We start from the raw sequence: 26294 nt of genomic DNA, 5'->3' as shown, positions 1-26294 counted from the left end.
TTGACTCCCGTAAAATACGGAAAAAAAAGTTCTTCAAAAAGACAGAAAAAGAAGAAAAGATCTTAGAAACAAAACGCTCACTATACAGTGGTCTCTATATTACAATATTCCTTGGTCCCAGGATGACCATTGTAAATAGAAACTATTGTGAACTATGGTAGACTAGCCATTAATGATAATGTCATCCAAAAATAAGAAAAGAAATGAATCTAAGCAAGAAACTAATAAAGCAAGTCTGTACATAGAAAACTCAGCAAATTTTCCTCTGGACAGGTTTTGATAAATCTCCCCCAGAAAAGTAACATGGAGCTGCCCCAAATGGTGTCCAAGGGACCAGTTTATCTTAAAGGGGTAGTCCAGTGGTGAAAAACTTATCCCCTATCCTAAGGATAGGGGATAAGTTTCAGATCGCGGGGGGTCCGACCGCTGGGGCCCCCTGCGATCTCTCTGTACGGGGCCTCTGCTCTGGGCCCAGATAGCGGGTGTCGACCCCCCCACGAAGTGGCAGCCGACACGCCCCCTCAATACATCTCTATGGCAGAGCCGGAGATTGCCGTAGGCAGCGCTTCGGCTCTGCCATAGAGTTGTATTGAGGGGGCGTGTCGACCTCCGCACGGGCTGTTGGGGCTCCGTACAGGAGATCGCAGGGGGCCCCAGCTGTCGGACCCCCCGCGATCTGCAACTTATCCCCTATCCTTAGGATAGGGGATAAGTTGCTCACCACTGAGTCACCACTGGATATCTCCTTTAACACAGGTGCAGAGTAGTACAGAATGTAATACTGCACGGTACTGTAGAGAGGCGCTACTAGACAGCTATGCACCAGGGATACTACAATTAACAGCTTCAGTGCCATAACCCTTACCAGTGCCATAACCCTTATCTGCTCCACCAAGGATCCTAAACTTAACCCTTTCAATTAACTAGCTCACCAGGGAATCCTTCCCCCAAGGATCCTAAATCTAACACCTTCACTGCCTTAGCCTAACAGGAGTAGTAAAAATATTAATCCCTTTACATCCCTGACTTCTCAACGATAAAGGGGTACTCCAGGGAACACAACTTATTTCTTCTCCCCAGGATAGGGCATAAGTGTCTGACCCTGTGGGGGTGGGGCCCACCGTGATCTCCTGTACTGGGCCTGGCTCTTGCACTCAACTTACCATTCAGTAGCTTTTCCCCTGAACACTCTGGCCCCACCCTTGAAGAAGCACATGTGTGATGGCCCGTTCACCAATAACTGGCTAGGACAGGGTCCCGTCTCACCTGCTGATTTGCTGAATGGGCCATCACTCCTGCTTGTCTCCAGAGTATGGTAAAATCACGTTGGCTGCTATAGAGGAGATTGCGGTGGCTCCTAGCGGTCGGACCCCCCGCGATCAGACACTTATATCCACAGGATAGGGAGTAAGTTGTGTTCCCTGGATTAGCCCTTTAACCTACTCACTGCCCTAGACCAGGTATTGTGTGTGACATTACCTTCTCTATTGTCCTAGACCACCAGGTATTGTGTGTGACATTACCCTCTCTATTGTCCTAGACCACCAGGTATTGTGTGTGACATTACCCTCTCTATTGTCCTAGACCACCAGGTATTGTGTATGACATTACCATCTCTATTGTCCTAGACCACCAGGTATTGTGTGTGACATTACCCTCTCTATTGTCCTAGACCACCAGGTATTGTGTATGACATTACCCTCTCTATTGTCCTAGACCACCAGGTATTGTGTGTGACATTACCCTCTCTAGTGTCCTAGACGACCAGGTATTGTGTGTGACATTACCCTCTCTATTGTCCTAGACCACCAGGTATTGTGTATGACATTACCCTCTTTATTGTCCTAGACCACCAGGTATTGTGTGTGACATTACCCTCTCTATTGTCCTAGACCACCAGGTATTGTGTGTGACATTACCCTCTCTATTGTCCTAGACCACCAGGTATTGTGTGTGACATTACCCTCTCTATTGTCCTAGACCACAAGGTATTGTGTGTGACATTACCCTCTCTAGTGTCCTAGACGACCAGGTATTGTGTGTGACATTACCCTCTCTATTGTCCTAGACCACCAGGTATTGTGTATGACATTACCCTCTTTATTGTCCTAAACCACCAGAGATAAGTCTACATGTATAGTTCTAATAGGGGATCATGGGGGGGGGGGGGGGTACCTTCTTCTTGTCTTCATCCTCCTTTTTCTTAGTGTTATAGATGACTTGGAATAGATCCTTCAGATCCACAACTAAAGGTTCAGCCTAAGGAGACAGGAAAATGTGGCGAAAAAACAGAGGAGGCCAGATACCATGAAATCATTCTGTTACAAGCAATGAAATTTACAAATCTTTAGTTGGGACCTTTATAACTGTTAAAAATACAATTGTAGCACAGCCGAGTTTGTCTTGAGCTCAAAGTTTTGTTTTTGCCCAATCATGTTATCCAATCATGTTCCTTTACTCATGTCTCTATCATGTCTCAATAATTCTCTAACAAAACACACTTTGAATAAGAAAACTCATCAAAACCGCATGCAGTGTGAACTGACACTAACCCACTAATGTGTGCCAGCAGTTTAGGTTGTTCTCATGCAGTGATTACAACACTACCTTCTCTCTGCAAATCCAGAGGAATCGTGGGAAATGTAGGCAGAATGATAATATAATTTCTATTCTAAAAATAACATCAAGATGGCAGAAAACTCATGCTTGCCACATCAGCTAAAACTGGTAAGTACAAGGCATACACAAGAACCTCTACATAATTTTGTAATAATAGCCAATCCTGTTCTATAAAAGCAAAAAAAAAAAAAAATTCCCGGAGTGCTTCTTTAATATCCTGCTAGCCGTTTTTTGGTTCTCATGTAGCAGAGCTTGTGCATTTTAGCAATGTCTTTACAGGACATAGTGTAGAGGGAGAGACAAAAAAAAAAGGGGGCGCTCCCAGAGAAAAATGTAATGCAGAATCCTGTTGCAGATTTTGTTTGAACCTCACAGATTGCGGTTGTGAGTTGATGAATGGGAGCTGCCGCACTCCGACCGGGTCTGGGCTCTTATGCAAGAGCCAGTGGAGAAACAGAATTGGTAGCTAAATGCTACAAAATAAAACCAGTCTGTAGGAGGCGCCGCTCGCATATGTGAAAGGATGGAGAGACTCAAGTCAGCACAGGTAAAAATAGTTTATTGTGCAAAAGAGTGGACAACGCGTTTCGGCACACACAAAGTGCCTTCCTCAGGTCCAAAAAGTACAATGCAAACTTCTTTGATAGTATGCAGAGTTACTGGTGATGATCCAGTGTGCAGCGGCGCTGGCGAGGTACCAACCGTCAGTACCTCTCCAGCGCCGCTGCACACAGGATTATCACCAGTATCAAAGAAGTTTGCATTGTGCTTTTTGGACCTGAGGAAGACACTTTGTGTGTGCCGAAACGCGTTGTCCACTCTTTTGCACAATAAACTATTTTTACCTGCGCTGACTTGAGTCTCTCCGTCCTTTCACATATGCGAGCGGCGCCTCCTACAGACCGGTTTTCTACCAATTCTGTTTACAGGACATAGTTTCTAGTCCTTTTATTTTACTGTACTGCACAAGAATCTGGAGCTGCTTAGGAGCCCAGCTAATATAAGAATTAGAAGAAACTTCTGCACCTCTTCTAAACATTGTAGTAGAAGTGTCTCTGAGGTCTTCTCCCTCTGCACCACGTGAACAGATGATTTTACAATCTCATATGATACTTTGAATCGACCAATGGGAAAAACAACAAGAAAACATATATAAAAAAAGCACAAACTATTGTTTTTTTCTCCTGCCTTTGTTAAAGGGGTACTCCGCCCCTAGACATCTTATCCCCTATCCAAAGAAAAGGGGCTAAGATGTCCCCTCAATGCAAGTCTATGGGAGGGGGAGTGACTACCGTCACTCCCCTTCCCATAGACTTGCATTGAGGGGGCATGGCCGTGGCGTCACGAGTTGGGCATGGGACTCCACGCCGCATCGCCAGTCAACCGGCACGGAGCGAAGCTCTGGGATGTCTGGGGTGCCGCAGCCGAGATCGCGGTGGTCCCCAGTGGCAGGACGACATCTTATCCCCTATCCTTTGGATAGGGGATAAGATGTCTAGGGGCGGAGTACCCCCTTTCACTTCCTAGAAGGTGAGGGCATTACGCACAGCTCTTAACAATCCTGTCACACTGTACCTGCTGCGATGTTTTTATGGCGAAGAATTGATGTTGTCCTTCAGCTCCACAGACATAGCCAAACGCTCGGTTGTCAGTCACATCTCGGGCAATGAAAGAAATCTTATTAACAGGATGTTCATGCTCGATTACCTAGAAAGTGATCAAAGAGAAGATCATTTATTCTGCATAGAGGAAAAAGAGTGATTGATATAATGCCAACAAGCCCATGTATAAATCATCACAGCAGTCATGTTAACAGATGGCACTGCTATAGAGACCGCCTACAAAGGGAGCCTGTGGAGTAGACAGAATCGGAAGGGAGGGGGCCCATGACAGGGGGTGGCATGAGAGCGGCAGTTGAGGGGGTTACATGGGCACTCTCATTAAAACTAATTTTTGCTTATGGTAAAAAAAAAAAAAAAATCTTTCTAATGTACTTTGTTTAAAAAAAAAAAATACAAATAAAATATGTTTTCTCTGTTTTATTTGTGTTTAAAAAGCTGCCACTAGGTGTCTCTCTACTTGTTCAGAGCACATTTCCCCATCTCTTGCACAGACTTTGGAATTCTGCTGGCCTGGCAGAAGTCCAAAATCAGGAAACGCAGTCTGGAGTGCTGTGGGGGGGGGGGGGGGGGGTATGTGCAGCCTTAGCCAATCATGGCTCATCTCACACTGAACTGCTCTGGGCTGTGTGCAGCAGAGTGAGGGAGGAAGTTCTCTCCTGTATGGCAGAAAATACAGAACAAAATCAAGGTAGAAAACTAAAAAATAATAAAGTCAGGGGTGGTTTATCATTATGAGGTGGCTAAAGGGGTGGCTTTAGGACCAGGGATAAGATATGAGGCCGGAAGGGGAGGAGTCAGTTGGGGCCAGTGTGCAGAGGACCCAAACCGCCCACCCGGTTTTGGACTGGATTGTCCTGGTGTGAAGGTGGACTTTGTCACAGTGGGAAGAGCTTCAAGGAGACTTAAAGGGGTACTCCGCCCCTAGACATCTTATCCACTATCCAAAGGATAGGGGATCAGATGTCAGATCGCCAGGGTCCCGCTGCTGCAGCACCCCGCTATCATTACTGCGCAGAGCGAGATCGCTCTGCATGTAATGACGGGCAATACAGGGGCCGGAGCATCGTTACATCACGTCATGACCCGCCCCCGTCAATACAAGTCTATGGGAAGGGGGCGTGGCGGTTGTCACGCCCCCTGCCATAGACTTGCATTAAGGGGACGGGCCGTGATGTCATGAGGGGCAGAGCCATGACGTCACGCTGCTCCGGCCCCTGTATCGCCCGTCATTACGCACAGAGCGAACTCGCTCTGCGCAGTAATGATGGCGGGGTGCCGCAGCGGCGAACCCCGGGGTCCCCAGCAGCGGGACCCTGGCAATCTGACATCTTATCCCCTATCCTTTGGATAGGGGATAAGATGCCAGGGGCGGAGTACCCCTTTAAAGGCACTTTAGGGGAATAGTGAGCAGCGGCCCAGTTACACCGGCCATGGTTTTTTATGGGATGAAAGGCAAGTTTGGTAGTGGAGCCTTCCATCCCCTTCCTGGGCCAGCACAGGTTGGCCCCAAGTCAGCATAGGTGCTGAAGCCAGTTAAAATGTGTAACCGAGTCTGCACTGAGAGGCTGTGAGGAATCTCAGATGAGAGTTGAAGTCCTGAGAAAGGCAGTCTCACAAAGGGGACTGTTTTGTTGGGGGGCTGGTAGTAAAGCCACGTGTACTGAGAGGGAAGAGTTTGTCTAGTAAATGCTGGACATGTATCCTATAGTGCTGACTACTGTTCTTAACATACAAGGGGGGCATATATTTTTGCAACCAGTTTTTTTTTTGTTGGTGTTGTTTCAATGCATCTAAAATAAAAAATGAAACAAATTTGCATGTAATCCTGATGTTCAAAAATCTCCTATCATTTTGTGTATGCAGCACCTAGGCAGTCCCATATTTCTCCAAGGACCCTGATCCTGCAGTCCTGTGTTACCTTCTTTTCTCTGCCATCATTTCTAATATTTAGAAATCATCAAGAAGAGGGGGCGGGGAGAAGGAATGAAGTAACACAGGATCAGACTACACAAGGTTTGTTTGTAGTCTGTAACCATGGAGATACACCGGATGATTTTCTAAAGTTTCTTTGCTTATTTTAAATGCATTGGAGAAACAAAATAAAAGCCACATATTGGCAAGACATGCTCTTCTCTCCTCTGTGACTTATCCAGTGCCTCCTCCTTCCCTTACAGTTTTCTACCACAGGTCTCCAGGACCAGTAATATAAGGAATTTTATTTTCATGCATTGTGGTTGGGGGGGGGGGGGGGGGGGGGGTAAAAGGGGCAGCAGGGAGAGGTAGGACCACGACGATTCTGATGGAAATGATGTTATTTCTGTGAGTTGGGAAGAAAAATCTATGGCTGTTACTGGATCATAAGTGAAATCTACAATGTCTTGAGACTCCCTCCCCACACTATTGCTCTGTGCAATATTTGAACAGCTGGGGGCCATAAAATCTCCTCATTTTGTAAGAGCCAAAGCCTCCAGTGAAAGCCTCATTTACCAGAACGTCCTGTTCCAGATGACTAAGGTTTTTGGTTACGCAAGTGTTATAATATTTGTGTTTAATTCTCACTTCATTTTTATTTTTTCTTTCAAATATCTGTGAAAAAATACACAGGGCGGAATATTTTGGACATCAATCTGCAGGAATTTGAGCAGCTATGAACGTCCTTAAAGGGGTACTCTGTCCCTAGACATCTTATCCCCCCTATCCAAAGGATAAGATGGCTGATTGTTGGGGTCTCGCGATCTTGGCTGCGGCACCCCAGAATTTATTTAGATCCGCGCCGGACGACTGGCAATGCGGGACGGAAGCTCGTGATGTCTCGGCCATGCCTGCTAGTGATGTCACGGCCACACCCCTCAATGCAAGTTTATGGGAGGGGGGCCTCCCATAGACTTGCATTGAGGGGGCGAGGCCGTGACGTCACGGGCCTCCAGCGCTGCACCCAACGCTGTAAACGAATGCAGGGTGCAGTAGGGAGATTGCAGGGGTCCCCAGCGGCAGGACCCCCACAATCAGACATCTTATCCCCTATCCTTTGTATAAGGGATAAGATGTCTATGGGCGGAGTACCCCTTTAAAGAAGATGTCCAGTGGTAAGAAATGTATCCCCAATCCTGTGTCTAAATGTCTGATCGGGGCGGGGGGGGGGGGGGGGGGGGATCTCTGCGACCCCCCGTGATTACTTACGTTCCTGTGTCTCCGCCTTACTCATAGAGATGCATGGAGGGGGTGTGTTTTAAAGGGTGCTATAACAGCGCAGATCCGGAGATGAACAGGGGCACCATACGGGGCCCCTGCTCAGCTCTGGATCTGCACTGCTAGAGCACTGGACACAATGACATCTTTCTTACACAGACATATAGGGGGAGATTTATCAAAACCTGTGCAAAGGAAGAGCGGTGCAGTTGCCCATAGCAACCAATCAGATTGCTTCTTTCATTTTTCACAGGACCTTGAAAAATGGAAGAAGCAATCTGATTGGTTGCTATGGTTAACGCCACCTCTCTTCTTCCACACAGGTTTTGATAAATCTCCCCCATAGTGTATATAGCCAGTACATCTGCATCACATAAACATGTATCAATCTGATATTATTCAATCTGTTAAAATAAAGCTATTGAAAAATGATATAATCAGGATGTCCAGGGTACCCCCAAAAAAGCCTAGGCATTGTTAACCACTACGTCATGGTCCTTAGTCATGCAGTAACAAGAGGAAGTAAGTGAACCCTTTAAAATGACCTGGATTTCTGTATTAAGTACTGATACCATGTGGTCTCAAGTACCAATTATGAACAACACAATAATGTAATTAAACTAATACAAAGACAGCTGTAACTCTTACGTCTGTTATTAGGTACATTAAAGGGGTACTCCGGCGCTAAGACATCTTATCCCCTATACAAAGATAAGATGGGGACCCCTGTGATCTTCCACGCCGCCCCCCGTTAGAATGACCCCCCGGAGCGTGCTCGCTCCGGGTCTGATTACTGGCGATCACAGGGACGGAGCATTGTGACTTCACGGCTACGCCCCCGTGTGACGTCACACTCCGCCCCATCAATGCAAGCCTATGGAGGGGGCGTGACAGCCATCACGCCCCCTCCATAGTCTTGCATTGAGGGGGCGGAGCGTGATGTCACAGGGGGCAGAGCTGTGAAGATCACGGGGGTCCCCAGCGGTGGGACTCCCGCGATCAGGCATCTTATCCCCTATCCTTTGGATAGGGTATAAGATGTCTTAGCGCCGGAGTACCCCTTTAAGTAAACATCCACAGTGCAGGGAGATAAAAGGAGTACTGTGGTGTAGGACAATTTATTCCCTGTCCAAAGGATAGGGGTTAGGGTCCGTAGAACCATTGACAGTGCAGGAAGTGAATGAAAGTGAAACTCGGTGGTAATGAGACTGGATATATCAAGTTCACAGGGGCTCAACCCTTTTAATGAGGAAAAACAATAAGCATGGATCCTGACAAATCTTTCCTTCTCAAGAAAGACTGGTTAATGTATGCCTCTACTATGCAAATAACTTTCAGGAGTGATGTCACCACCTCTGCCTAACTCTTATAGCCTATGGGGGAGATTTATCAAAACCTGTCCAGTGGAAAAGTTGCTGAGTTGCCCATAGCAACCAATCAGATCGCTTCTTTCATTTTTAACAAGGCCTCTGCAAAATGAAAGAAGCAATCTGATTGGTTGCTATGGGCAACTGGGCAACTTTTCCTCTGGACAGGTTTTGATAAATCTCCTCCTATATCACCATCTCTCTATCATATACATGTGGTGGCCCAGTACAGTAGTTGCACCCCTGTACCCTAGCTGCCCTGTCCGGCAGACTCCATACAGTGACCACTTGGCCCCCCCCTGCACTTGTGTTCTACCTACTCCCTTAAATGCTTATGTTATACCATATAAGGTATATAAAATGTGTTATAGCTTGACCTGTTGTCATGTGATTGTAACCCAGTGAGGTATCAGTGACCATGTGACCTAAGGGTGACCTATGGGACCCCTTCTAGTCTCCCCCATATAAGCCCTGGGTGGAGCTAACTTTTTCTCTTTTTGCTGAGTTGCAGTAAAGTCAAGTCGTAGGTGAGTGTCTGGAGTCCTAAATAGGCCTAAAGTCTACCACGCAGCCACGGATCCTAAAGTCCAGTACCCCACAGGTCAAGTCAAAGCCTGGTAAGCTACAGAAGGGGTGAAGTCAGTCATAGTCTGTCATAGTCAAGTCAGTCCAAGTCAATCTGTCTTCAGTCAGCGTTGCTCTGCAGCAAATTGTCCCAGTCTACCATAAGTCCCAGCAAGCCCTGTGGTCTCTGAAGTCACTGGTCACCTCCGTGGGCCTAGCCAAGCTGTATAGACTTATACCTGTCTGACTCAGTAAAGCTGCCGTTGTTCCGTAACTTAGTAATTATTTTCCCCAGTGCCTAGCCCAGTATTCCTTCGGGTGGTGTAGAGGATAAACCATGCCCTGGCGTCACGAACACAAGGGGTTAATGCCATCTTCCCCTAGGGTAATTCCATCTGCCCTCATCACACCCTCACCCCATACACAAATATAACTTTTTGGGACATTTAGGGAAGAACAGAAAGGGAATGAAGCAGCAGGTGCTGCAGATTTACAGACTGCAGAGCGATAGTCTGCTGTGTACCGAAATGTTCTGTAGCAGCTCTGGATGGGGAACAGGCAGGAGTTCTGTGGGAATGAAGTAGGTAAGGTGGGAGGACTGTGGGGAAGACGTGAGGAAAAGCAGTGCATTCTGGGAATTGTAGTACTTATCAGCCAGGAAGTAGTGATAGGAAATGGTAGGGAAGAGGATTACAGACCCACAAAACAAATGGTTTTAGGTGATTTCAGAACTGGGGCATACAGGGAAGAGATTATTAGCTGCTGAATACTACAGAGGAAATTCTTTTCTTTTTGGAATTCTCTCTGAAGACATCACGAGCACAGTGCTCTTTGCTGACGTCCTTATAATAATAATAAGTCTTTATTTATTGTTGTCCTCAGTGGGATTTGAACCCAAGTCCCCAGCAATGCAAGGCAGCAGTGCTAACCACTGAGCCACCATGCTGCCCTTAGCATACATCTGCTATGCACGGTTGCTAAAATGGACAGAGATGTCAGCAGAGAGCACTGTGCTTGTGATGTCATCAGTGTTCCAAAAAGAAAGGAATTTCCTCTGTAGCATTCAGCAGCTAATAAGTACTGGAAGGATTAAGATTTTTTTTTATAGAAGTAATTTACAAATATGTTTAACTTTCTGGCACCAGTTGATTTAAAAGAAAAAAGGTTTTCACCGGAGTACCCCTTTAAGTTACGGGCAGAGAAGAGGCAAAAAAGGTTGTACAGTGATCAAAATAAGCCTTATTTAAGGGGTGTAATCATCCACATATACACAGAACTCCACGCATTAGTATCATTTTAAGCATTTACAAAAACTTACACCAGTTTTTTCATCGATTATTTTTATACCAGAAAGAGAAATGTTGACCCAGATTCGCTGCTTGTGTTGTCCCTGAGATCGAGCTGCAACCGCCATACCCTGCACAAGATATAATGTAATACCACATTAATACAGGGGCAGAAGTGGGTGTGTACAATACAACCAAACTTTATAGGTACCAGGCACAGTGACAATGTTGTCCTCTTACGTTGCGGAAAAGATTGGGACTCCAGGACACAGGCATATCAGAAACCTCTTCAATGCTGTGATACTGATCTCTCTGTTACAATGTGGATAGGCTGCACCATATGCAATGGTTTAGTCTGGAGTTCAGGCTGTTTAGCTCACAGAGCATTGTCTAGACTGGATACAATTGTCTCCACTTCTCAGCTGAGAGCAGGACTAGCTATGTACAATGTATCAGTCTGGAGTCCAGGCTGTTTAGCTCACAGAGCATTGTCTAGACTGGATACAATTGTCTCCACTTCTCAGCTGAGAGCAGGACTAGCTATGTACAATGTATCAGTCTGGAGTCCAGGCTGTTTAGCTCACAGAGCATTGTCTAGACTGGATACAATTGTCTCCACTTCTCAGCTGAGAGCAGGACTAGCTATGTACACTGTATCAGTCTGAGTCCAGGATGTTTAGCTCACAGAGCATTGTCTAGGCTGGATACAATTGTCTCCACTTCTCAGCTGAGAGCAGGACTAGCTATGTACAATGTATCACTCTGGAGTCCAGGCGGTTTAGCTCACAGAGCATTGTCTAGACAGGATACAATTGTCTCCACTTCTCAGCTGAGAGCAGGACTAGTTATGTACAATGTATCAGTCTGGAGTCCAGGATGTTTAGCTCACAGAGCATTGTCTAGACTGGATACAATTGTCTCCACTTCTCAGCTGAGAGCAGGACTAGCTATGTACAATGTATCAGTCTGGAGTCCAGGCTGTTTAGCCCACAGAGCATTGTCTAGGCTGGATACAATTGTCTCCACTTCTCAGCTGAGAGCAGGACTAGTTATGTACAATGTATCAGTCTGGAGTCCAGGATGTTTAGCTCACTGAGCATTGTCTAGGCTGGATACAATTGTCTCCACTTCTCAGCTGAGAGCAGGACTAGCTATGTACAATGTATCAGTCTGGAGTCCAGGATGTTTAGCTCACAGAGCATTGTCTAGACTGGATACAATTGTCTCCACTTCTCAGCTGAGAGCAGGACTAGCTATGTACAATGTGTCAGTCTGGGGTCCAGGATGTTTAGCTCACAGAGCATTGTCTAGACTGGATACAATTGTCTCCACTTCTCAGCTGAGAGCAGGACTAGCTATGTACAATGTATCAGTCTGGAGTCCAGGATGTTTAGCTCACAGAGCATTGTCTAGACTGGATACAATTGTCTCCACTTCTCAGCTGAGAGCAGGACTAGCTATGTACAATGTATCAGTCTGGAGTCCAGGCTGTTTAGCTCACAGAGCATTATCTAGACTGGATACAATTGTCTCCACTTCTCAGCTGAGAGCAGGACTAGCTATGTACAATGAATCAGTACAGTACTATATATTTTACATGTTCTAGATACAACACCAGTTACATCTTCTCGTTTGTAAAGGTGTTATCCAGTGTTTGCTAAAAGCAAACAAACAAACAAAAGAAAAAGAATATGGGGTTGAGGAAAAATAGAAACAAAAGCCATACTTATCGAGACCTGGTCTTTCCGCAGTTACCACTTGTTTCTATCTGGTCCCTCGATCTTCTGTCTTCTTCCTGCTTCTAAGACAAGCACTTGTTGCAGGACCTGCCGACTCACTGGTCTGGCAGGCTGGTCTGGCAGGTCCTGCAGCAAGCGCTCGTCTCGGAAGCAGAAAGAAGACAGAAGATCAGGGGACTTGGCTGGGTAAAAATTGTTGATGTTTTTTCATTTTCCCTTCCATCCCCAGCAGCATATTATTTTTTAACAAACACTTGATAACCCCTGTCATTTTACCCCTGAACACACGGGGCATTTATTAAAGTCTCCTTTCCCTATAAAGAGCCCCTGGCAATATTCTGGATTCCCCATATTTAGAGGACAGTCACCAGCTTTTCCACATCACAGCAGATCCACAGACCACAGAAATGACCAAATACAATGGGGGAGATCTTCAAAAACTACTGTAATTTCTGTTCCAGTTATATTGATTACATTGTTCTTTTGTTTTTGTTTTTTTCGTGCCAAAACTTTTTTTTTGTTGCTGCCATATTGGATATTTTTTGCTCCAAAATTGCCGAGTTTGGTGCCAAAATCAACAATTTTGGCGCCAAATTTTGCATCCCAAAAAATCCTGATGGAAGCATCTCACATAATATTCTATGATTACTAGTGCTCATACAAACAAAAACTGTATAAATAAAACATTTTTAAGGCTTAATTTTTTTTTTTTTTTTTTTTTTTGGAACATTTTCCAATAATAATTATTTATTTTTCAATTATTGATTAATTTACACCTTAACCCCCCCCCCCCCCCCCCAAAAAAAAAAAAATTAAGAAAAAAAACAACAAAAAAACTACAGCCATTTCTGTGATTTCTACACTAGCAAAAAGCTGGTGTGAAATTTTGGATGTAAAATGGACTCTTTGAAAATATCAAGTAAAACATTAAATTAACATAGCCACGCCCACTTTTGCAAAACTGGTGTAACTAGTGTTAACCTTGGATAAATCTCATGTAAAACACTTTGAATATCCGATGTAAACTTTTTTTTTTTGCGCCAAAATTTTGGCGCAAAATGTTACATTTTTGATGTGAAGAGTTTTGAATATGACCCCCAATGTTTAGTAGCTGAACATTCTGCCTTACGGCACATCCCTCAGACACATGGAATGATATTATTATTGACAAATCTTTTTCTATATCAAAAAGAGTAAAAAAAAAAAAAAAAAAATTGTGGATTCATGAGCTAAATAAAAAATAAATTATTAAATAAAAAAATCCCCAGTATTCTTTTGTTCTTCTCGATTTTGAGGCTCACAGATTTTGAGGCTCACAGTTTACCGATGAGAAACAATATTCTATATCAAGATGGTTCCATATTTCATTTAGAGCGGTGACGGATCAGCTTTATGGAATGGCGTCTTGTCAGAAAACGATATATACCGTATATACTCGAGTATAAGCCGAGTTTTTCAGCACGATTTTTCGTGCTGAAAACGCTCCCATCGGCTTATACTCGAGTGAACTCTCCGCCTGTCAATCCCTTCATCAGTGATCTTCAACCTGCTGACCTCCAGATGTTGGAAAATTACAACTCCCAGTATGCCCGGACAGCCATCGGCTGTCCGGGCATGCTGGGTGTTGTAGTTTTGAAACCTCTGGAGGTCCGCAGGTTGAAGACGACTGATGAAGGGATTGACAGGCGGTGATGATGAAGGGGGGGGGATGATGACGAAGGCCGTAGTGGTCTTCAACATGCGGACCTCCAGAGGTTTCAAAACTGCAACTCCCAGCATGCCTGGACAGCCGATGGCTGTCCGGGCATGCTGAGAGTTGTAGTTTTGCAACATCTGGAGGTCCGCAGGTTGAAGACCACTGATTAAGGGATTGTCAGGCGGTGATGATGAAGGGGGGGGGGGGGAATGATGACGGCGGTCTGGATGATGACAGGGTGATGATGATGGGGGTCTGGATGATTACATGGGCGGATGAAGTATTTCCCACCCTAGGCTTATAGTCAAGTCAATAACTTTTTTTCTGGGTTTTTCGGGTCGGCTTATACTCGAGTATATACCTGACTCGCTCTCCGTCGGTCCTGTCCCGGCGCGCGCGGCCCCGCTCCCTAGGGCGCGCGCGCGCCGGGTCTCTGCGATTTAAAGGGCCACTGCGCCGCTGATTGGCGCAGTGGTTCTAATTAGTGTGTTCACCTGTGCACTCCATATATATACCTCACTTCCCCTGCACTCCCTCGCCGGATCTTGTTGCCCTTGTGCCTAGTGAAAGCGTTCCCTTGTGTGTTCCTAGCCTGTGTTCCAGACCTCCTGCCGTTGCCCCTGACTACGATCCTTGCTGCCTGCCCCGACCTTCTGCTACGTCCGACCTTGCTTCTGTCTACTCCCTTGTACCGCGCCTATCTTCAGCAGTCAGAGAGGTTGAGCCGTTGCTAGTGGATACGACCTGGTCACTACCGCCGCAGCAAGACCATCCCGCTTTGCGGCGGGCTCTGGTGAATACCAGTAGTGACTTAGAACCGGTCCACTAGCACGGTCCACGCCAATCCCTCTCTGGCACAGAGGATCCACCTCCTGCCAGCCGGCATCGTGACAGTAGATCCGGCCATGGATCCCGCTGAAGTACCTCTGCCAGTTGTCGCTGACCTCACCACGGTGGTCGCCCAGCAGTCACAACAGATAGCGCAACAAGGCCACCAGCTGTCTCAACTGACCGTGATGCTACAGCAGCTACTACCACAGCTTCAGCAATCATCTCCTCCGCCAGCTCCTGCACCTCCTCCGCAGCGAGTGGCCGCTTCAGGCCTACGACTATCCTTGCCGGATAAATTTGATGGGGACTCTAAGTTTTGCCGTGGCTTTCTTTCACAATGTTCTCTGCACTTGGAGATGATGTCGGACCAGTTTCCTACTGAAAGGTCTAAGGTGGCTTTCGTAGTCAGCCTTCTGTCTGGAAAAGCTCTGTCATGGGCCACACCGCTCTGGGACCGCAATGACCCCGTCACTGCCTCTGTACACTCCTTCTTCTCGGAAATTCGTAGTGTCTTTGAGGAACCTGCCCGAGCCTCCTCTGCTGAGACTGCCCTGCTGAACCTGGTCCAGGGTAATTCTTCCGTTGGCGAGTACGCCATACAATTCCGTACTCTTGCTTCTGAACTATCCTGGAATAATGAGGCCCTCTGCGCGACCTTTAAAAAAGGCCTATCCAGCAACATTAAAGATTTCCTGGCCGCACGAGAAATTCCTGCTAATCTACATGAACTCATTCATCTTGCCACTCGCATTGACATGCGTTTTTCCGAAAGGCGTCAGGAGCTCCGCCAGGATATGGACTTTGTTCGCACGAGGCGTTTTTTCTCCCCGGCTCCTCTCTCCTCTGGTCCTCTGCAATCCGTTCCTGTGCCTCCCGCCGTGGAGGCTATGCAAGTTGACCGGTCTCGCCTGACACCTCAAGAGAGGACACGACGCCGCATGGAGAATCTCTGCCTGTACTGTGCCGGTACCGAACACTTCCTGAAGGATTGTCCTATCCGTCCTCCCCGCCTGGAAAGACGCACGCAGACTCCGCACAAAAGTGAGACAGTCCTTGATGTCTACTCCGCTTCTCCACGTCTTACTGTGCCTGTGCGGATATCTGCATCTACCTTCTCCTTCTCTACTATGGCCTTCTTGGATTCCGGATCTGCAGGAAACTTTATTTTATCAACAGGTTCAACATCCCGGTAACCAGTCTCGCCAGGCCCCTCTACATCAATTGTGTTAACAATGAAAGATTGGACTGTACCATACGTTACCGCACGGAGCCCCTTCTAATGTGCATCGGACCTCATCAAGAAAAAATTGAGTTCTTGGTCCTCCCCAATTGCACTTCCGAAATTCTCCTTGGACTACCATGGCTCCAACGCCATTCCCCAACCCTGGATTGGTCCACGGGGGAGATCAAGAGCTGGGGTACCTCTTGTTTCAAGGACTGCCTTAAACCGGTTCCCAGTACTCCCTGCCGTGACCCTGTGGTTCCCCCTGTAACCGGTCTCCCTAAGGCCTATATGGACTTTGCTGATGTGTTTTGCAAAAAACAAGCTGAGACTCTACCTCCTCACAGGCCTTATGACTGTCCTATTGACCTCCTCCCGGGCACTACTCCACCCCGGGGCAGAATTTATCCTCTGTCCGCCCCAGAGACTCTTGCTATGTCTGAGTACATCCAGGAAAATTTAAAAAAGGGCTTTATCCGCAAATCCTCCTCTCCTGCCGGAGCCGGATTTTTCTTTGTGTCCAAAAAAGATGGCTCCCTACGTCCTTGCATTGACTACCGCGGTCTTAATAAAATCACGGTAAAGAACCGCTACCCTCTACCTCTTATCTCTGAACTCTTTGATCGCCTCCAAGGTGCCCACATCTTTACCAAACTGGACTTAAGAGGTGCTTATAATCTCATCCGCATCAGGGAGGGGGATGAATGGAAAACGGCATTTAACACTAGAGATGGACACTTTGAGTATCTGGTCATGCCCTTTGGCCTGTGCAACGCCCCTGCCGTCTTCCAAGACTTTGTTAATGAAATTTTTCGTGATCTCTTATATTCCTGTGTTGTTGTGTATCTGGACGATATTCAGATTTTTTCTGCCAACCTAGAAGAACACCGCCAGCATGTCCGCATGGTTCTTCAGAGACTTCGTGACAATCAACTTTATGCCAAAATGGAGAAATGTCTGTTTGAATGTCAATCTCTTCCTTTTCTAGGATACTTGGTCTCTGGCCAGGGACTACAAATGGATCCAGACAAACTCTCTGCCGTCTTAGATTGGCCACGCCCCTCCGGACTCCGTGCTATCCAACGTTTTTTGGGGTTCGCCAATTATTACAGACAATTTATTCCACATTTTTCCACCATTGTGGCTCCTATCGTGGCTTTAACCAAGAAGAATGCCAATCCTAAGTCCTGGTTTCCTCAAGCGGAAGACGCCTTTAAACGGCTCAAGTCGGCCTTTTCTTCTGCTCCCGTGCTCTCCAGACCTGACCCATCTAAACCCTTCCTATTGGAGGTTGATGCCTCCTCAGTAGGAACTGGAGCGGTTCTTCTACAAAAAAATTCTTCCGGGCATGCTGTTACCTGTGGTTTTTTTTCTAGGACCTTCTCTCCGGCGGAGAGGAACTACTCCATCGGGGATCGAGAGCTACTGGCCATTAAATTAGCACTTGAGGAATGGAGGCATCTGCTGGAGGGATCTAAATTTCCAGTTATTATTTACACCGATCACAAGAATCTCTCCTATCTCCAGTCTGCCCAACGGCTGAATCCTCGCCAGGCCAGGTGGTCTCTGTTCTTTGCCCGGTTTAATTTTGAAATTCACTTTCGCCCTGCCGATAAGAACATCAGGGCCGATGCTCTCTCTCGTTCCTCGGATGCCTCGGAAGTAGAGCTCTCTCCGCAACACATCATTCCTCCTGACTGCCTGATCTCCACTTCTCCAGCCTCCATCAGGCAAACTCCTCCAGGGAAGACCTTCGTCTCTCCACGCCAATGCCTCGGAATCCTCAAATGGGGTCACTCCTCCCATCTCGCAGGCCATGCGGGCATCAAAAAATCCGTGCAACTCATCTCTCGTTTCTATTGGTGGCCGACTCTGGAGACGGATGTTGTTGATTTTGTGCGGGCCTGCACTGTCTGTGCCCGGGACAAGACTCCTCGCCAGAAGCCTGCTGGTCTCCTTCACCCTCTGCCTGTCCCCGAACAGCCTTGGTCTCTGATTGGTATGGACTTTATTACAGACTTACCCCCATCCCGTGGCAACACTGTTGTTTGGGTGGTCGTTGATCGATTTTCCAAGATGGCACATTTTATTCCTCTTCCTGGTCTTCCTTCAGCGCCTCAGTTGGCAAAACAATTTTTTGTACACATTTTTCGTCTTCACGGGTTGCCCACGCAGATCGTCTCGGATAGAGGCGTCCAATTCGTGTCAAAATTCTGGAGGGCTCTCTGTAAACAACTCAAGATTAAATTAAACTTTTCTTCTGCTTATCATCCTCAATCCAATGGGCAAGTAGAAAGAATTAACCAGGTCCTGGGTGATTATTTACGGCATTTTGTTTCCTCCCGCCAGGATGACTGGGCAGATCTTCTACCATGGGCCGAATTCTCGTATAACTTCAGAGTCTCTGAATCTTCTTCCAAATCCCCATTTTTCGTGGTGTACGGCCGTCACCCTCTTCCCCCCCTCCCTACTCCCTTGCCCTCTGGTTTGCCCGCTGTGGATGAAATAACTCGTGATCTTTCCACCATATGGAAAGAGACCCAAAATTCTCTCTTACAGGCTTCATCACGCATGAAGAAGTTTGCTGATAAGAAAAGAAGAGCTCCCCCCATTTTTTCTCCCGGAGACAAGGTATGGCTCTCCGCTAAATATGTCCGCTTCCGTGTTCCCAGCTACAAATTGGGACCACGCTATCTTGGTCCTTTCAAAGTTTTGTGCCAGATTAACCCTGTCTCTTACAAACTTCTTCTTCCTCCTTCTCTTCGTATTCCTAATGCCTTTCATGTCTCTCTTCTTAAACCACTCATCCTCAACCGTTTCTCTCCTAAACTTATTTCTCCCACTCCTGTCTCCGGTTCTTCGGACATCTTTCCTGTAAAGGAGATACTGGCCTCCAAAAAGGTCAGAGGGAAAACCTTTTTTCTGGTTGACTGGGAGGGCTGTGGTCCTGAAGAGAGATCCTGGGAACCTGAGGACAATATCCTAGATAAAAGTCTGGTCCTCGGGTTCTCAGGCTCAAAGAAGAGGGGGAGACCCAAGGGGGGGGTACTGTTACGCCGAGCGCTCCGGGTCCCCGCTCCTCCCCGGAGCGCTCGCTACACTCTCGTTACTGCAGCGCCCCGGTCAGATCCACTGACCGGGTGCGCTGCGATACCGCCTCCAGCCGGGATGCGATTCGCGATGCGGGTGGCGCCCGCTCGCGATGCGCACCCCGGCTCCCGTACCTGACTCGCTCTCCGTCGGTCCTGTCCCGGCGCGCGCGGCCCCGCTCCCTAGGGCGCGCGCGCGCCGGGTCTCTGCGATTTAAAGGGCCACTGCGCCGCTGATTGGCGCAGTGGTTCTAATTAGTGTGTTCACCTGTGCACTCCATATATATACCTCACTTCCCCTGCACTCCCTCGCCGGATCTTGTTGCCCTTGTGCCTAGTGAAAGCGTTCCCTTGTGTGTTCCTAGCCTGTGTTCCAGACCTCCTGCCGTTGCCCCTGACTACGATCCTTGCTGCCTGCCCCGACCTTCTGCTACGTCCGACCTTGCTTCTGTCTACTCCCTTGTACCGCGCCTATCTTCAGCAGTCAGAGAGGTTGAGCCGTTGCTAGTGGATACGACCTGGTCACTACCGCCGCAGCAAGACCATCCCGCTTTGCGGCGGGCTCTGGTGAATACCAGTAGTGACTTAGAACCGGTCCACTAGCACGGTCCACGCCAATCCCTCTCTGGCACAGAGGATCCACCTCCTGCCAGCCGGCATCGTGACATATATATATATATACCTATATATATATATATTTTTTTTTTTCCCACCGTCAATTTTCAATCGTATTAAGATCCAGATTGCTTTCTGTCATGTCACTGAGCTAAGACGTCTTTCCTGAAGAACAGCTTTAACCTTCTTTGCTCTTGGACAAGATCCATTATCTGTCTGAACAATGACATGTCATCATCACCAAACTTATTAAGTGCCCACAATGCCTCCTGTGCACTGACTGCTGAGGTGATGATCTCCGACTCCCCTGGTCCTTCACCTGACATGCGCCTCCATATCATACATTATGGAAAATCTCATTGTTTTCTTCAGGCGCCCTCTTTGTGCGTTTCATCAACGCAGCCCCAGAAAGGTGTTACCGCATCACCTCCTGCGTCAATGCAGATCAGTGACTGACCAGTGATATCACTTTTACTCCAATCCCCTGCATCCCAAAATGTTTCTCTTCATCCCCTATAACTTTATTTTCTTCTGTTATTTCTTATAGTTCTATGTCCCCAAGCACATTGCTGGGAGGTTTCTATCCTGACACTTTGATTAATGAGGAGCAGCATAGGCCATATTTGAATTCGCAATATTTTGCGAATATTTGGACGAATATTCGTCCTATATTTGCAAATTTCACATAACCTGTATGTTCGTTCACTTTTTTTCCATCTGAAAATTCATAATGAAATTCGCATTGTGCGCACTCGCAATTATATCTTTTACCTAAAGGAAGGGAGGGATCAGTCTCCAGTCTGGAAGTGCCCCCTGAAGAAGCGGCATAACAGCGAAACGATCGTTGGGGTTCAGGTGTAGGTATGGTCTGGCACCCTTAATTGTGTACTTCTGGGAGGTATCATTCTTGTACCTTACCAGTTATTCTGGCATTTTCTTTTTATACTTGTATATTCTGATGTACTTGGGTCCTACCATTGCCCTATATCTTTGTATGTTTACTGGTGCCTGTTTATTGTTACTACTTTTTTGTTTTAATTTTATTATTTTTAATTTTTATTTTCTTCATTATGTTGCATTAATAAAGTTTATCTTTTAAATCTTATCTTGTTACTGTGGTACGGTTCTCTTTTTGGCGTTAGAGGTGTAAATACGTACCCTTACCTACTATATATGTAGGGTTATATATCTTTGGTGACACAAGTGCCGATATTCGCAAAAATATTTGCATAAATTCGCATAAAAAAAATATATATATATATATTCGTCATTACGAATATATATCACTATATTCGAGAAATCACAAAGTGCCGATATTCGCAGTAAAAATTAGCATTTTGAATATTCGCGCCCAACACTAGCTTTGACATCTACCTTGGTCTACCTGTATGTTTTCCTTTTAAAACCACAATCAGTATTGGATTTTTATCTTGACATTGTTGTATCATCTTTCACATTGATACAATTGACAACTCTCTTTTTGGGACAAGGCTTTCTATCCATTAGCCAAGTCCATACCTCGGTATTGTCTGCAAGCTCCTTTTTACCTGCAGATTAGGGTGCATCTTTAGACTTGTGCCCAGATTTGTGTTAAAAATGCAAACTATGGGATTCCCAAATGTATTTTCTTTTCTACCTGATCTGGAGGAAAATCTACCATGAAAAAAATCACTCCCTTCCATGCGTCTGAGGGATCTTTAAAGGGGACCAACCTGAAGAAAACCAATAAGGCTAAGATATACTAAAACTTAACTTTTACTTGTAACATAAAAGGTACACATAGAACAACAATTGGGGGAGAAAAGGGAAAGGGGTACAGGTGATGCCCTAACCTTATGCTCCTAATACAAAGAAGGGAGAGGGATAATGAACAACATGTGACAATGACAAGTGGCCAACCTCCCTAGCCAACGCGTTTCACCTCTAGTATAACAGGGGCTCATCAGGGATAAGAGGAAACCACAATAGTTGAAGATGTAATTAAATAATTAAATATTTAATTACATCTTCAACTATTGTGGTTTCCTCTTATCCCTGATGAGCCCCTGTTATACTAGGGGTGAAACGCGTTGGCTAGGGAGGTTGGCCACTTGTCATTGTCACATGTTGTTCATTATCCCTCTCGCTTTTTCCACACTTAGAGAATAGGAGTGCTCTTTGTATTAGGAGCATAAGGTTAGGGCATCACCTGTACCCCTTTCCCTCCCCCCCCCCCCCCCCAATTGTTGTTCTATGTGTACCTTTTATGTTACAAGTAATAGTTAAGTTTTAGTATATCTTAGCCTTATCGTTTTTCTTCAGGTTGGTCACATTGAATTATTTTACCAAGGGCGCTTGGTCATACAGGGTCCTGGTACCCTCATCAAATTCCAGAAGTGGGTTCATAAACGGATCTTTAAAGGGGTACTCCCCTGGAAAACATTTTTTTTTTTTATCAACTGGAGCCAGAGAGTTAAAGATTTGTAAATGACTTCTATTTAAAAATCTTAATCCTTCCAGTACTTATCAGCTTCTATTGGCTCCACAGGAAATTCTTTTCTTTTTGGATTTCCGTTCTGTCTGACCACAGTGCTCTCTACTGACACCTCTGTTCATTTTTGGAACTGTCCAGAGTAGGAGCAAATCCTCATAGCAAACCTCTCCTGCTCCAGACAGTTCCTAAAATGGACAGAGGTGTCAGCAGAGAGCACTGTGGTCAGACTGAAAATAAATTCATTTGCTGTGGAGCAAATAGAAGCTGATAAGTACTAGAAGGATTAAGAATTTTAAATGGAAGTAATTTACAAATCTGTTTAACTTTCTGGCACCAGTTGATTTAAAAAAAAAAGTTTTCCAGGGGAGTACCCCTTTAATGAAGCAAAAAAATTAATAAAATAAAAATAAATAAATAAAACTGGTTTCCATCCAATGTAGTGATTCCTTCTGTCATGCACATTACCCACACTAACCCATTGGCAAAGCTCCGTTTGCTCTGTTATTCCTGCTTTTTTTGCCAATGCCAATTAAGTTGCTTGGAGCACTCGGGTTTTCCCAAGTCCAGAGTGCACCAATGATGTCCAGCCTGGATCTCCAGAGTATACACCTCTTGTGTATGCTGATCAAGCGAGAGATTTCTCTTCATGTCTCCCTGTCAGTGATCACTGCGCACTGAGCAAGGCGTTTATGCTTAAAGGAGTACTCCGCTCCTAGACATCTTATCCCCTATGCAAAGGATAGGGGATAAGATGTCTGATCGCGGGGGTCCTGCCGCTGGGGAACCCCTCGATCTCTCTGCTGCACCCAGCGTTCGTTTAGAGCCTTGGGTGCAGATCCAGAAGCTCGTGACGTCATGGTCACGCCCCGCTCGTGACATCACGGCCACGCCCCCTCAATGCAAGTCTATGGGATGGGGCATCACGACAGTCACGCCCCATCCCGTAGACTTGCATTGAGGGGGCAAGGCCATGATGTCACGAACGGAGCATGACTGTGATGTTTCGAGCCTCCGCCCAGCATCACCAGTCATCCGGAGTGGAGGGAAGTTCGCTCCGTGCACCGGATGTCTGGGGTGCCACAGCCGAGATCGTGGAGGTCCTCAGTGGCGGGAGCCCTGCGATCAGACATCTTATCCTCTATCTTTTGGATAAGGGAAAAGATGTCTAGGGGTGGAGTACCCCTTTAAGACCCAGACTGGAGGTCAAGGTACACTTAGAGCTTGGGAACGCCCTGAGGGCACCAAGCCATATAATTTGCATCCACACTACAAGCCTAGACCCAGGGGTTGAGTCCCGGGAAAAAAAGTGAGGGAACTCACCCAAGATTTCAACTCAAGGGCTGGTCCTGCAGGACTCCTGCTAATGGCAACAGTGTTCCTGCTGTAAAAAAAGTGAAGGAACTCAGTTCCCACACGTTCCTGCAGGACTTGAGCCCTGCCTAGACCCATAGGTAAGTGAGGGTGATTATGACAGATTCCCTTTAATGTTTGTCTTTCTTACAGGTTTGAAGACTACTAGATCAAGTTATAAGTGTCCAAGTGAAGGGTTCCTCTCTTGGATGGGGCACTTACCTTCAGCTTCATCATGGAGTCCTGACTCATCTTATCTCCCCGCGCTTCCGGCACATCATCGATTCCTATTAATTTGGCTTTATATCGTACTCCATCCCCTTTAAATCTGGCCAAAAGGAATTCATCTGTTTTCTCTGGACCTGTGGGAACATCAGATGACACAGTCAATAGGTACCTGAAGAACTAGAATCCCCAGCATGTCTGGCCAGGAACTCCCCTTGACTGCAATTATTAAAGGGGTTATCCAGGAAAAAAACTTTTTTTTTATATATCAACTGTCTCCAGAAAGTTAAACAGATTTGTAAATAACTTCTATTAAAAAATCTTAATCCTTTCAGTACTTATGAGCTGCTGAAGTTAAGGTTGTTCTTTTCTGTCTAAGCGCTCACTGATGACACGTGTCTCGGGAACCGCCCCATTTAGAAGAAAATCCCCATAATAAACCTCTTCTAAACTGGGCGGTTCCCGAGACACGTGTCATCAGAGAGCACTTAGACAGGAAAGAACAACCTTAACTTCAGAAGCTCATAAGTACCGAAAGGATTAAGATTTTTTAATAGAAGTAATTTACAAATCTGTTTAACTTTCTGGAGACAGTTGATATATATATATATATATATATATATATATATATGCAGACAAGGTAGAGCTGCTCACCACTCCTGCATCAACTGCACGTCCTCGTGCTACGGACACCGGTACCGCTCCCGGCTCAGTAGAAGTCACAAAAGAAAACGTCCGGCACTCAGGGGGTTGCAGGTAAAACTTGTAGATGGCTTTATTCAGATGCTATAGGGCAGGACACAATCTGATGCGTTTCGCACGCTCAGGTGCTTAGTCTACGACTAAGCACCTGAGCGTGCGAAACGCGTCAGATTGTGTCCTGCCCTATAGCGTCTGAATAAAGCCATCTACAAGTTTTACCTGCAACCCCCTGAGTGCCGGACGTTTTCTTTTGTGATATATATATATATATATATATATATATATATATATATATATAAAATTTCTGGATAACCCCTTTAACTTCTCCAATAACTGCATTTATAATTGGGGAATCTGCAATATCTAATGTTCAGGCCTCCGGCGGCCATGCATTGGAAGGTAACACAATATTCTGTTGATGCAGCATTGGGTAATAAACCTACGCTAAGGGCTCCGGGGCTGTAAATCGGCCCAGAACAGCATTGCTATCACATTTCAGTGGTCACAGCGGGTCCTTCATTCAGCACTTTACATGAAAGCCAGATGTTTGTGGGCTTAAGGACACATGGGTTGGATTAACCGTCTACTTACTTCGCTATGTTTGCTCTTTTACATGATGAAGAAGCCTGGAGGTTATAAGGATCTTCACCTGTCAAAACATTGTCTAGCAGCTTCCATATTTGCGCCAGATTCACAAACGGAAATGACTATTTGTCCATCGATACTACGTTCGTAGTGCAGATCAGGGGTGGACTGAACATTCAGTAATATGGCAATGACTACAGTATTGGAGCATGCAGCTCCCCCTTGAAATCTAATACATCTATAGATCCTTAAAGGGGTACTATAGTGGAAATTTTTTTTTTAAATCAACTGGTGTCAGAAAGTTAAATAGATTTGTAAATTACTTCTATTTAAAAAAATCTTAATCCTTCCAGTACTTATCAGCTGCTACTTATCAGCTACTGCAGAGGAAGTTCATTTCTTTTTGAATTTTTTTTTCTGTCTGACCACAGTGCTCTCTGCTGACACCTCTGTCCATGTCAGGAACTGTCCAGAGCAGGAACAATTCCTCATAGCAAACCTCTTCTGCTCTGGACAGTTCCTGACAAGCACAGGAAATACACTCAAAAAGGAAAGAACTTTCTCTGTATTAAACAGCAACTGATAAGTATTGAAAGGATTAAGATTTTTTAATAGAAGTAATTAACAAATCTGAAAGCATAGGAGAAGGTGGAGCCAGCACTGTGTAAAATCATGCCTTTATTGAAATCCAGGTTAAAAGTCCATAGACAAGCAGAAGAAAAAATGAGCACTAGGACATCAGTGCATGTGTGCAAGGTTGGAGCACCTCTAGACACCGACGCGTTTCAGGCCGTTTGGCCCTTAGTCATGGCATGACTAAGGGCCAAATGGCCTGAAACGCGTCGGCGTCTAGAGGTGCTCCAACCTTGCACACATGAACTGTTGTACCCCTTTAAATGGGTACTTTGGTGGAAAACAATTTTCTTAAAATCAACTGGTGCCAGAAAGTTAGACAGATTTGTAAATTACTTCTATAAAAAAAATCGTATTCCTTCCAGTACTTATCAGCTGCTTTATGCTCCACAGGAAGTTGTATAGTTCTTTTCTGTCTGACCACAGTGCTCTCTGCTGACACCTCTGTCCACGTCAGGAACTGTCCGGAGCAGGAGAGGTTTGCTAT

General features: G+C 45.9%; 1 protein-coding gene across 2 annotated transcripts in view; it reads right to left on the bottom strand.

The window, feature by feature from the left end:
* Positions 1 to 26294, bottom strand: part of DAB2 (DAB adaptor protein 2) — a 118961-nt gene that overhangs the window by 39348 nt on the left and 53319 nt on the right. For both annotated transcript variants that reach the window (XM_056546031.1, XM_056546039.1), the window contains exons 3-6: positions 23885 to 24024; positions 10680 to 10778; positions 4195 to 4326; positions 2176 to 2259 (exon numbers count right to left, since the gene is read on the bottom strand). In XM_056546031.1, coding sequence (XP_056402006.1) covers positions 2176 to 2259; positions 4195 to 4326; positions 10680 to 10778; positions 23885 to 24024 — 455 coding nt within the window. The remainder of the gene's footprint in view (positions 1 to 2175; positions 2260 to 4194; positions 4327 to 10679; positions 10779 to 23884; positions 24025 to 26294) is intronic.

This window comes from Hyla sarda, chromosome 1, assembly GCF_029499605.1.
Source record: "Hyla sarda isolate aHylSar1 chromosome 1, aHylSar1.hap1, whole genome shotgun sequence".
Taxonomy (NCBI): domain Eukaryota; kingdom Metazoa; phylum Chordata; class Amphibia; order Anura; family Hylidae; genus Hyla; species Hyla sarda.
The sequence above is the reverse complement of the archived record's forward strand: the minus strand, read 5'-3'. Positions and strand labels throughout refer to the sequence as shown.